General features: G+C 44.5%; 1 protein-coding gene across 4 annotated transcripts in view; it reads left to right on the plus strand.

Annotated features, from left to right (window-relative positions):
* The first annotated feature begins 1,781 nt into the window (after window positions 1–1,781).
* NRXN3 (neurexin 3) overlaps window positions 1,782–13,363 on the plus strand; it is a 984,600-nt gene continuing 973,018 nt past the window's right edge. For all 4 annotated transcript variants that reach the window (XM_072864172.1, XM_072864170.1, XM_072864171.1 and 1 more), the window contains exon 1: window positions 1,782–2,490. In XM_072864172.1, coding sequence (XP_072720273.1) covers window positions 1,782–2,490 — 709 coding nt within the window. The remainder of the gene's footprint in view (window positions 2,491–13,363) is intronic.

Here is a 13,363-nt window from a genome sequence, read left to right on the forward strand (position 1 = left end):
TCTGTGGGCCTCCTCCTTGGAGCAAGGTGGGCAGTGTGCTTGAAAGGCATCTGCTGGGAGCAATAGCAGCCCCAGCAACTCTCATTGTCCACAGCACAAAACGCTTCCCAAGCAAATACTGTCTCACAATATTTGTGATCCAGTTTGTGAAATCTGTGTTCCTGCTGGCTTCTGGGAGGTTGAAGGCCTTGATTCTCATCACCTCCTTTCCTGCTTTGGATCTGTGCTCGTGTTAGCCATTCCTGGAGCTGTTCTCATGCCCAACCCATCTCTGTGAACAAGCACCTGTATTAATGGAAAACTTACTTTCTTTTTAAGCAGGATTTTCAAAGAATGAGCCTAGCTTTGTGCTGTCTTTACTTGTCATCTTAAAACATCCTCCTACCCCAGGCATACAGTCACCCACATGCAAATAGGCAGAAGTGAATTCCAGTGTTAACAGGTGTAACTCCTGCTCACTGAAGGCAGTTGGAATTGCTCACTGTTAGCTAGGGGTGAATTTGGCCTTTTTGCCAAACAACTAGACCAGAGTAAGTGGTTAAGTGCTTAGACAGTTCTTGTCATCTAAGCTACAAGTTTCCTCTCATCTAAGCTGCAGGTTGCCATATATAATTTGCATAGCACAAGTTTCCAGGTTGCAAAGGTCCCTGTTAGAGCCTCTGAAGTGTGCAACACATGTAAGCTAAAAGGAGCTATTGCATGACAGGCTGATAGCAGGGTTGTCTTCTCTAATGCTTGCTTGGTGTGCTGGGAAACATAATGAAAGCAGTGGAATGGGAGGTTTGGATAATGTCTTCTCTTGCCCTGTATCAACTTTTAAACTCTAAGGAACTCTGGTCTTTGCTCTAAGCATTTTCATTGAGACGTAATTGTTACTGGGGAAGCTTCAGCACCATTTCTCGCAGTAAAGTCAATGAGATTGCATCCATCAAAGGAGTTAAAGGATTTGGTGTGTTTTTATGTTGCTCAGCGTTGTGGTGTGTGCAGATGACTCACTCGCTTGGTGAGTTCTCTATTTGGTCCTCTTAGTTTTGAGGACATAGATGTCCTTGCTGCTTTGGAGGACTGTGTAGCCAACTGCAGGCATGAAGAAGTGGCCAGAGTATCAAGAAATGTAAATGAGTTACTGGACAAGATGTTAATAAGCTTCATGGTAAAGATATGGTGAGTAGTCAGACTAACTTTTTCCTTTCTTTTCTTCTCTTGACCCCACAGGTCCTGCAAGCTCCGTGAGTGCCAAGCAGTGAATTATGGGCTGGGTAGCCACCTCTGCATCATGAAGATTGACTTTATTTTTGCCCTCTCAAGGATCACGTGCTTTATGAATTCACTCTCTCCTCCATCTCACTGCCACCTCCGTCAATATTGTCCTCACTTCTAGGAAACCAGAATCTGAGGCTTGGCCTTCAGCTCTGCCTTTCCTTCCTCCCTGGAACAACCAGTGTCATCTTTGTGTTCTACCAAAACAAATCACTGAGGGTTATTTTGCCCTTCACAAAAGTACACCGGCTGGAGAAGTCACTTCATATACCCTGTACTTCTGCGATAAAAGCCTCTGGATCCTAAAGGATAATTGAGATCTTTCCTTGGGGAGGAGACTTTTCCTCTTGGTCACGTACACTTGCTATCCCACTTTCCACTTACTTTCCTTCTCTCTCTGTCACTCTCTGTGCTCTCCTCCTCTTCCCGTTGGATTTAACATTTGGTGTTGACTGCTGGGGTTCTCCTCCCAGTAGCGTGGCTTTTGTTTTTCTCCTAGGGAAGAGCAGATTCTTGAAATAATGGGCTTCACTCTACACTCCGTCTACTTCACCTTAAAGGTGAGTTTGCTGCTGGGCTCCTTGCTGGGTCTCTGTTTGGGTCTGGAGTTCATGGGCATCCCCAACCAGTGGGCCCGCTACCTCCGCTGGGATGCCAGCACTAGGAGTGAACTCAGCTTCCAGTTCAAGACCAACGTCTCTGCTGGGCTGCTCCTCTACTTTGATGATGGTGGTGTCTGTGACTTCCTCTGTCTGTCCCTTGTTGATGGGCGCATCCAGCTCCAGTTCAGTGTGGACTGTGCGGAGACTACAGTTATCACAGACAAGCAGGTCAACGACAGCAACTGGCACTTCCTAATGGTCAGCCGCAATCACCTTCGGACGGTGCTAGTGCTGGATGGTGAAGCCAAGCCGGGCGAGGTGCGTCCACAACGCCAGTACATGAATATCGTCAGTGACCTTTTTGTTGGTGGAGTCCCATTGGACATCCGTCCTGCTGCCTTGACCCTTGATGGTGTTCTGGGTGAGCCTCCGTTTCAAGGATTTATCCTGGATCTGAAATACGGCAACTCTGAGCCGCAGCTCCTGGGCAGTCAAGGGGTCCGACTGGAAATGGAAGGGCTTTGCGCAGAAAACCCCTGTGAAAACGGTGGCACTTGCTTCCTTCTGGATGGTGAGCCACACTGTGACTGCTCAGCCACTGGATATGCTGGCAAGCTGTGTTCTGAAGGTAAGAGAATACTTCCCTGCTTCCCATTGATCTTTACATAATCCAGAGAGTTAATTTGTCACTTAGCAGGGCTGTGACTGAGCTCTTATCCCTGCTGGTGGCTATCAGAGGAATTAAAGTTCCACCATTTGGTTTCCAGCTGGAAGTAGTGAAATGGGAGTAGATAGAGAGCATGAGCAATTGCAAAAATTGCCTTTCTGAAAGGATGCTGCATTTGTAGCATGGGCAGATTTTCATCAGCAACTTATTAATAAGGGTAGAGAACATAAATTGGTAAATACAGAAGTACCCTACGTTGGTGTTGGTAAAGGCAGCGGTAAGAAGTTATCTTAGCTATCTGGGTGAATTCCACTACCCTGTGTCCCTGAAAACTGAGTGAAGTGTCGGTAAATAGGAGCCATGCATATATGGCTAACATAACTGATTGACAGGACATTGCAACAGTTAGGCCATCTTCTTTGCTGTTAGCTGTTGCTAGTCTGTGGAAGCCCCATGCTCCCCCTCAATTGCTTGTATACTAATCGCTGAATGGCACCTTGACTGTTTTAGCATCCTTGATTAAATCGCTCTGGGACCTGCTGAACGATCTTACTTAGTATTGCAAAGGGAAGAGGGATTTGAGTGTTTCTACAGTGTCTCATACTTTCTTTTAAAATTTGAGTCCAGAAGTTTTAAGTCATGCAAACCACATGATGAAGTGTATTTCAGGGTTTTTTCCTTGCTCTTTAGCAGTGTGATGGTAATTAACTCTGTATGTGCAACAGACTTACTTAAGTCAACTGGAAATCCCAGTGTGAATTTGAGAATCTCATCACAGCATTTTTATGACATTTGGGTTTAAACACAACAGTTTGAGCTTAAGCCAGACATGAAACCTGGGCAAGAAGTGTCCAATCTCAAGGAAAAAAAAAACCCCAAACCTGAAATTTTGTCAAAATGGAAATACTTGCAATAATATCTTATCACAAGTAGCATTTGTTTACTTCTTTTGGCAATGAAAATAGATTAACCGGAATTTAGTATGTAGCATGTGAGAAGTGCTGAAAATAAAGTCCCTATACTGTTGATATGTAAGCAAAAAGCCCTACAGAAATACTATGTAAATACAGCTCTACGTTTACAGTATAGATGGAGAAGCAAACATGTTTTTATAGGAAAAGAAGGTTTGGAAAATAAACATGACACCCATATGTGCATTCATTTTAAGGTGCTATCAATGATAACAGAAAATTTGGCTTTATATGCAAATATTACAGTAACAGTACATGACCATTCGAAAGGAGGTGTGAGCCTGTGAATTGCTGAACACTAGAATTTTTCCTGGGTATTTGCTCCACACTGATGAGGTCCAAACCAATAATGAGCCAGAACTATTTTCTGTGCTTGAACCATGAGTTATGTGGAGCTGGAGATACTGCTGGGTGTGACCAGTCACTTCAGTAGCTGGGCTGCCGGGCCCGATCCTCAAACACTTACAGAACAAATACACCTCATGTCTAAATGCTAGTTGGGGGTGATGGAAGATTGCAAGAGCCACACAGGCATGTGGACCCTGAAACATAAAGATAAAAGCCTCTTTCTACTGCTGGGCTGATGGATCCAGGCTCCACAGATTGCTGCTCAAGACATCAACATCATGTGGTTTTCAGTGAACGTCTTGAGACTCTACTGTAAGTGAGGGAGGCTTCCATGTACCTGTGATTTGCAATCGTGAGAGCTCTAACCAGGGTTCGGGTGGTGGAATTTCTCCATTTCCTGTGTGGGTGGGGCAATATGAAATACATCTTCTAATGAAGTCAGGGATATTTCTGTTGTAGACATCACGGATCAAGCAGTGCTATTGTTACCTTTTGAAGCCATGCGTCACCATTGCTGTTTGTTTCCTACAGTGATTCATCAGTTTCCAGCCCAACCTTCTATTAAGGGTGAGCAAAGGAGTTTGTCACGATGTGCCTTTTTTAATAAACATTTTTAACTCACTGTTAGCTGTGGTCTGTTCACTTACACATAAGATGCTGCGCAGAGAACTTTTCCAATGGAACAGATGTAGAGATTTCCACAGTGATTACCTGGTCTGGTTCTTTGGTTTTCTCTTGTATTACCTCATGGTGTATATTTGGTTTATGTCAGAATTTTATAATCAGCCTTGTTTTCTGCCTCCCTTATGCTGCAGCAGTGGTGACTTCTGTGTGTTAAATGCTGTCACCCAAAAATGTTACGGTGTCTGTGCAGATTGTGAGAAGAAGGGGAAAAACAGAAGAAAAGCTGTTTAGTAAGTGGAAACAAGCAGACAAAGAAAAGTGGCAAGGAAACAAAACAGGAACCAAGTTAAGTATAGCTACCTTTTTTTCTGACTTTGAAAAACTTAGCAAACTCCGAAGATGCTCTCTTTCAATTCTGTGAGTGTGGCAGAGCCTCCACTGATGAACAGTAGGATGTGGTTAACCAACTTGTATTTTCTTTGTTTGCTTTTTTCCCAAGAGATTGAAATGTTTGTTAGAACTGTTCCCTTTTGTTTTGTTTCCTTATCCTGCCTCTGGATATTTGCAGAAGTAACATGGTTATTTTATTCCCAGTCTTGTTTTTGAAAAAGACATGCTCTTTCAACTGGATATCAACAACTGCCTTTTGGGGGGGATCCTTAACTCCATTACAGTATTTACTAGTCTGTAGTCTGTGTGCGTATTTTCATTTCATCACCAGAGTTGGCTCTTTTACTGGGAACTGATGGGATCTAATCAATAACAACTTCTGTTTGAACAGCTAAATGCAATATGTACCTTTTTAATAATGAGTTCTCTTGACAGTGTCCAGGCCATTACTTGGCTATTGACTGATTCCTATGTCTGCAGATGGTAAAACCACAGCAAACTCATTTATTCTGTGGCCAGAGAAATAAGAAATAAATAGAGAGTGGAACCTGCTGAGCCTGTACTGTGACGGAATGAAGCTCCATTTACAATTTTAGGGGTTACTGTAACGCAAAGTGCAGTTCCAATTATGGTGAACTTCAGCAGAGAACAACCATTCCATACTGAGACAAAACTGTAAATCCTGCCCAGAATGTGCCCTGATGTGCAGAAAGATTTTTTGGCACTTACCATGCACCCAGAGTTACCAGGATTGTGTATGTCATGGTAGCTACATGCCCAGATGGGTAGCTGAGCTGGTCATTGCTGGTCAATGAGAAGTACAATTTCTGTGTCTGAGTGTATACAGTGGGAGTGCAAATGTGTGCACACGTTGGAAGGTTTGGCTGTTTTGAATAAATTGTGATACTATTTTTACTGCAGTTGGAGTAAACTGGCTCATTGAATCTGACAGCTCTGTAGGGTACAAAGGATGGCTGATTTGAGTAGCAATTAATTTGTATGTTTCTGGGCAATGGTGGCATTAGACAAGAAAGCTGAAGTCAGACACACCTTCCCCTCTAATAAACCTCATCAGTCTCTGTGGGATCAGGCTGCTGCCAAGAGAATGAGGTTCCTGTAGAATTTGAGCAGCACAGATACATTCATGTCACTGGAAAAAAAACAAAACAAAACCTTCCCCACGCAAATTTTGCAAACAGTGCTGCTGTAGCAGCCAGATGAGCATGTTCATATCTGCTCATTCAGGATCACGCTGTCTTCCTTAGGCTGCAAGAAATTCTCTCTTCCTCCGACATCGCGGTGTAGAGAGCAAGTTAACTAATGTAGACAGTGAGAGTGCAACATTATATGTGCAAGTGTATTTTGGCCCAAGACCTCACCCCTCTTCCCTAGGCCCCTTTTGGACATTGTGAGGGAAGGTGAACAGAAGATGTGCTTAGAAATGATGTTAACTCTGCTGGTAGTTGCAGAACCAAGACGTTGATGTGATCACCAGCTTCACAAAGCACCATGTTGAAGCTTTTGTATTGCCTGCAGGGGCTGTTTCTAAACGAAGCCTGAATAGGGGCCTGATTGCACCTCTTCCCTTGATTACAGAGCAAGATTTCCTGGGGATGCTGCCTGCTGAATGACAGAGGAGCCCGTTGCTCTGTAATTATCACACTTTTAACTGCAGTGGGAACAGATTTTTCTATAGCCCCTCAGCTTCGTTTAAAGTGACAAGTTACTGCAGGATTTATCCTCCACCTGCCCTTTTGGAGCAGCCCAGTTTTGGCTGCATCTGAAAGGACTGCCTAGCCTCACTTGCAATCACTGTTATCTCCCTGCCAGCCACCCCAAACTTTGTAACGCTGAGGGCTAATTTGGCGCTTTGCCATGAGCCTGATGGGTACACTTAATTTGCATATGCATTTACATACATTTTGTAATCAGAAACAAATGAACATGACCATAATATTTGCTTCCACTTGCATATTCCTTGATAGATGAATATAAATTGGTTGTTCTTGCATTCACCAGCAATAAACAGCTGCAGACCCTCCCTTGGTCCTGTGCTCTGCTGTTCTAGAGGACAACAGGCAGTTCTGGGACACACTTTGGGGAGCCCAGATCTTCTCTTAGCAGTGCAGAACTCTACAACTGATGGCCTCCAAGGGCTGTGGAGTAAATATGGGAAGAGGGAAACCTGCTTTTTTATGCCACTTCTTATGCCCCGGCTCTGGCCATCGGGTGAAAGGTGGTAAGAACTCTGCTCGTGGCTTAGTTTTGCAGCAATTTGTTTTTCCCCATCTCTTTCTGTTGCTCATTCTTCCTGGTGTAAGTTCCTTTGGTTCTATTGAGACTAGTAATTTTTTTCCAGGCTGGTGGTAATTTTTTGATGCATTGCCAGATGGGCACCAGAGAAAGATGGTGTGTTAAGATATTAATTAATGTTTATAAAGAGTTTTGAAACTCCAAAGTGCAGTTTAAGCACTGTTTGTTATTCTTAATAATAAGTATTAAAACTGAGCAGGGGCTGCAGAATTTCAGTTTACATCCCACACACCCCTTCACAGAAATGGCCTAGGACCCACCTGTCCTCACGAAGTGTGGACTGCCTGCAACTCCAGACCTAGCTGGGTTTCTTTTGTACCCTCCCCTGCTTTTAGTGCAGGGGAGCCACAGGGAGATTCCAGGCCCCTGTGTGGAGTATGCCATTGATTCAAACAGTCTGGCTGCAATACATGCTGACAGCTATATTCTTCTTGTTTCACTCTTCCGTATTATAGATGACCATGAGGCTACAATCCTTTTCTGCTTGATTGCAGATCACTGCAGCCCTCGGGCAACAGACAAGTTGTAGCCCTCAGTTAGGCAAAGCTTGGACATCTCCTCTGCTGAAGTGAAGCAAATTGTGGTTGGGTACAAAGGAGATCACCATTTGGTGTGAGGTGGAACTGGTGAAGAGTGAGAGCAATTTGTAGGCAAGAAGGAGGTGGGACTCTGGGAAAAAAACAGGATGAAAATGTTACTTTATAAAAGAGTAAGCTATAATTCACATAGGCTGTTTACAGCAGTTGTTCCATCTTGGTTTTGCCTGCCTGATAGTATAAGAGAACAGTTCTTGGCTATCGCAAAGAATAGATTTGAATGGGCTGAGTGACCTTCTGGAGGACTAAATCTAGCTGGAATCTGGATACCGGCTTCCTCTATCAGCCCATAGACCAGCCTGCTGGCTCCTGCTCTGACCCAAAGTGTGCACAGCTGGGATCTAAACTGGAATTTTTGGGCGTTACTAAATAACGATTTAAATAAAAGTAACTAATAATTATGAAAGCAAGCAGAGCCAGAAGTTTCTCTTTCCCACTTATGGTCAGGAGATAATTTGATTTCAGAAGGAAGGTTTATTTTCCTTTGGTTTTGCCCTAAAAAAAGGGCGGGGGGGTGGGCAGGCAGGAAGAGTTGATCTATTATTACTGTCCAGGCTTCTGCTGAGCTAGGCAGCCTGTCATGGAGGTCAATCAGCAGTAAATATAGCCCCAAGCAAGACAGCACATGCTGCAGCCTTGCTTTCATCCTTATTCTAGGATGGAGGTGTACGGGTCATTTGCCACAGGGTAATTTTTGTTAAGTCTTGGTGGAAAACGGAGGGAAATAATCCTCCCAGCTACCCTGAGGATGCTGGAAATGGTGCGACAAAGCTACATGGAAAGAAGCGGAGGAGCACATCTGTCTGGCAAACTCTGGCACTACTAAGAGAAGATGAGCCTCTGCACGTCGACCTCAGCACTGAGTGCTCCTGGATGCTGGAGAAGGTGGTAATCCATGTGATGAAATGGTAGAGCGGCCACCTGTCCTGGGCCAACTTCTGATTTCACTTTACCTCTTGTTCCTTTGCTGACCCACTTTGAACTTGATGGATAGTAAAGCTTCTTTCTCTGCCTATAGAAAGCAAGGCAACTGCCATGTTATTGCTGTCCAGAGACAGCAATGTGACTTTTGGGTGTATGTGTGTGTGTCTCCCACAATCCTTCATTGCAGACAGGCTAACTGCCGTTGTAAACCTGCCCTGCAGAGCAAAGCATTTGCTCTTCCTCCATCTGTGAAAAGGTCCAGGAGCTGACAGCTGGGTGCAAAACAGCCCAAGGGCTGAGAGAGGTAGATGAGGGGATGTAGGGAGGACTGTGGATGTCACAGACTACTCAAAGCAGAACTGGTTTGTATTTGAATGTGTTTGCTCTGAAATGGGGCTGGGACCTGAGTACACTGGATTCACATTCTGTGTTGCCAACAGCATTGCCACGCATGCTGTTTCAGCTGTCCAGGCCCTGCCTGCATGTATGCTTGCTCACCTCATTATCCTGAGAGGAGACCAAGGTATAACGTGCAAAGACAGCGGACTGGGACAGCAGAACTTGGATGGTCTGGTCATAAGAGCGTTAGCACCTGAGAGACTTAATTTCCATTTCTGCCACAGGCTTCCTGCATCCCCAGGGTGATTTGCTGGCAGACTAAAGGACTCCAGATTGAATCAACTGACATTTCTTTGCAGGGGATATGTACCTGGTTACCCTCTGTGTCTTAGTTTCCATATCTGAAATATGTAGCCAGTGGGGCTTCCTGTACTCTAGGTATTATGAATCCCATATGCTTCTGTATGACAGTGATAGAGATGTATAAATATCTTAGCAGGACAGGTAAATGATGATAATTCATGAGCACCCCATAGGATGACCTGGTTTGATTGTCAGTTTTCCAGCTAGGCTTGCAGTTAGAAATTAAAGTGTCTGTCCTTGTTAAGTGTCCATCTGTGAGGAGCGTTCCTCATCTTTCTTTTCAACTGAAATCTCCCAGTTTCCTGCTGCTTTGTGTAGTGTCACGCTGTGAGTACTCGGACCCTTCCCAGGCCAGGCTGCAGTTGTGCAGGTGCAGACAGAGCCCAAGCAGCAGTGTAGCCTCTTCCCTGTCAGATGGCACGGAGCAGATGCTGCACTGCAGGGTGCTGATAGGAGCAACGGGGAGAGGGGAAAATTTTTTGTATCTGTCCCGTCTGCTCCGCTGACTTCCCCCACATGCCCTCTGTCATGAACCCCAGGGGCTGATCAGATGCTTTTCCTTGCACGGTGACCCACCTCTGCCTACCTGTCTGCGTTGGCACGCTCCCTGCTGTGGCTGCTGGTTCCAGCCTGCCCCTTTCACCCTCCATGCTCGAGGCTGGCCTCAACCTCGTGCTGTCAGGGAAAGCAAAGAGAGAATGAAAGGCTACCAGAGCAGAATGGCAGAGTTTGCACTTCCTCCGTTCCTGTATGAATCATTGCATAAAACAGGACAATGGAGAAGAAAGCCCGTTGGGTTGGTTTTGAGTGTTTAATTAGCCCAAAGCTGGCAAGTGTTTTGTGGTTCTAAGGCGCTGAAAGGGTAGGTAAAATCTTTCTTTTCCTGTTAACGCTCATCAACACAACTCCAACTGCTTATTAGATACAGCAGGTGTATTTGTAGGTGGTCTGCAGTTTGCAGTGTAGGCCAAGGAGGAAAGGGGTACTTGGCTCTCAGGATTTTGCTCTGAGGTGTGATCTTCCTCCTCTTACTCATGGCATTTCACCAGTAAAGTAACCTGAGTGAATGTAATGGTCTGGGTTTGGCTCTGAGTATTTGACATAGACCTTTATCAGAAAGGAAGAAGCAGTTCATTGGTAGATGTAGGAATTTGAGCTGTGGGTTAAAACCAGGCTTCAATCTCTAATGCTGCTGGCAGGCCCCAGAGTTAGCTTGGCTTCTGTATTTATTCAGAAGCCTTTCTCAGACTGTGTAGTCTCTTGGGTGGATTTTCATTTCTTCTCAGTTTGTTGCCTTAGTACTTGAGAAAAATGACACTGCCTGAGTTTTCCAAACCTCTGGTGTGTCTCCACAGGCATGTGTTTGATTTTCTGGTCTTTCTTGCTGCTTCCATCCTGCCAGCTTGGCTTTCAGGGCCAGAGTGCCTCTCGGTACCTTTCTCCTCAAGGTAATGTAGGAGAAATCCTTGGAGCTAAACGCAGGTTTGTCCACCGAGGCTGGTCAGAAACCACAGTTGAGGCAGAGATGGCTGGCAGAGATGAGAGCGGCTGCTGTTGTGATCTGCGAATTTCATAGCTCAGTGGTGTTTGCAGCTAAATTCCTTAAGCTCCTTTCTGCATGTGGCTGAAAATATATTGCTTATATTCCCCAAAGAATTTTTTTTAAATGGGGAAGAAGTGTATGGAATCATTCCTTAATAAATTGCTGTTAAAAAAAGAAGGGAAAAAGAAAAAGGTGAGGCTTGTGAAGAAGAAAGGAGAGTAAATTGCTTGTCTAGGAGCACCTAAAAAAAAAAGATGGGGAAGTAGCCAGAATTTCTGTGCTTTTTCTTCTGTCTTTTGCCTTTTCCTCTGTGGCTCCTGTGAGAGCTGCCCTGGGACTCGGTGCAGTAGGAGGCAGAGAGGGCTGCGCAAAGCGACCACCCTGCATGATGCCTGCCAGTCCTCTGCTGTAATTTGAGGTCTGTGTAGGTCCTTGTTATTCATGTAGCTTCAGTTTTTAAGGAACGTAGCAGGAGATCAATGAACATTAAAAAAATATGGATTGGATGTATTGCCATCGTGAAGCAGTAGCGTTGTTACCTGTCTCAGGATAACCAGAGCTAGAGGTATGTTTGTATTAATGTCAAAGATGAGGCGCAACTCATACAGGCCTATCTAGCTGAAAATTTGCCAGCTCAGGTCCTGGTAGCTAGCTGTGCGACCACGGTGGCTTGGGAGGTAGTCATACGATGGTAGTGGTATGGCTATAGGTTTGTTATTGGGTAGTAGACCCTCTGAGAAAACATTGGATGCTGCAGAAAATGGCAAAATCCTCTTTCTTCAGAGTTCCTCTAGTGGGCACTCTGCTGTTGGAGATCTGATTTTTTTTCTTCATTGAAAAAAAAGAAAATTAGGGCTCCGATGATCAAACTGTAATTTAGGTTACTGGCTTAGCTGTCTCCTCCTAAATTTTCTATTTTCTTTCATTACTTAAGCTGAAATGCTCAGCTGTGTCTCAACTGCAGCAATGAACACATCTACAACAAATTTCCAAACCTGCTGGTTTTGGACAGATATGATACCTATATGCCTATATGCTTTATCTGTACTTTGCATCTTACATGTAAAGGTATCTGCAAGGCAGTCTGTTTTTTGACTGCCCTATCTTATGGCATGTTCAAATGAAAGACGTGTGAAGCAACATTTTGACCAGCTAAGACACATCAGAATAAGACAGCTTGGAAATGTTTTCCTCGTGAGAAATGGTGGTTTCATTCAAATCAAAATATTTAGAAAAAAATACTGATTTTGATGACAGTCTGCAGAAAAAGCAATGTATTTTTATTTTGTAGAATTTCTAGACTCTGACTTTGTTTAAAATGTAATCTGTATCAATTGTGCATATATTTCTAGCTTATTTTATAACTTACTGACATTATTGTCCCCAATATGGACCTACTACTGACGAGCTGCAATATTTCAACATTTTTGTGATGTGCTTTAAGGAAGGGGCATATGCTCCCACACTGACTAAAAAGCTCTCATTAAAACCCATGGACTCGACCCCACTGTGCTACAACTGTGGAAACTGTTAGGCCCAGAAGTGGAGGCAAAAGGAGACCTAAGCATAGGTTAGATTTGACCAGAGAGGAGAACAGATTTCCAGCTTGCAGACAGCGAGCGGAGCCTGGAGCACAGGTAGGGCGATGAGTCAGATCGATGCCCTTTGAAACCTCCCAGGAGGGGAGCGTGGCGTGAAGCACTGTTATCATTTAAGTTCATTGGAAGTGACAGATCTGTAGGTACTGCTGTTTGTCAAGAGCTCCACTAAAGGAAGGGCCGAAGGAATGGGTGGACAGGTCCTGGGTGGGCTATTCCCCATTTGACTTCTCAGATGTGCCAGTATCATTGAACAGTGCAGTCTCTGAACAGTGCCGGTGAAGGCAGCAAGGCTGCATATATTAAAGAAGAACCAGAGCTGCTGATTTGAGAGGTTGGGATTGTCAGCAGTTTGGTCTTTAGCTTTGTAGTGTGTTGGATTGAACCTAAGTAGTTTGAAATGTAGCTGGACCTGAGGACTGGGCAGTGGGCATTCCCAGAGAAGAGCATAACAAATACCTCTCTGTGCAAGAAATGCTCTTTGAAATGCAGCCAGTCAAAGCTGAGATTTGGGCTGGATGAGCAAGGCTCTGCCTATGAAAATCACTTGAGAACTGCATTAGTATGGCATGACAGCCATTCTTGAGCTCTGGGATGTTTTCCCTGTCATTGCCACTGCCAGTGTGGTGACTCCCAGTTTGCCCGAGGCAAAAGATAGCTAAACCAAAGTGCTAAGTAACAGATCCTCTATCTCGGGAGAACAATTGGCTGTGATTTCAGACCTCATTTGTCAATGGTGTTTAATTATAGCCCTGCTGCCACTTATACTGGAGGTCACTGCTCTGTTGTAGGCCTATTGAATGCTCCCTCTGGCCTTAAAAATCT

The sequence above is a fragment of the Ciconia boyciana genome, chromosome 6 (genome assembly GCF_034638445.1).
Source record: "Ciconia boyciana chromosome 6, ASM3463844v1, whole genome shotgun sequence".
Lineage (NCBI taxonomy): Eukaryota > Metazoa > Chordata > Aves > Ciconiiformes > Ciconiidae > Ciconia > Ciconia boyciana.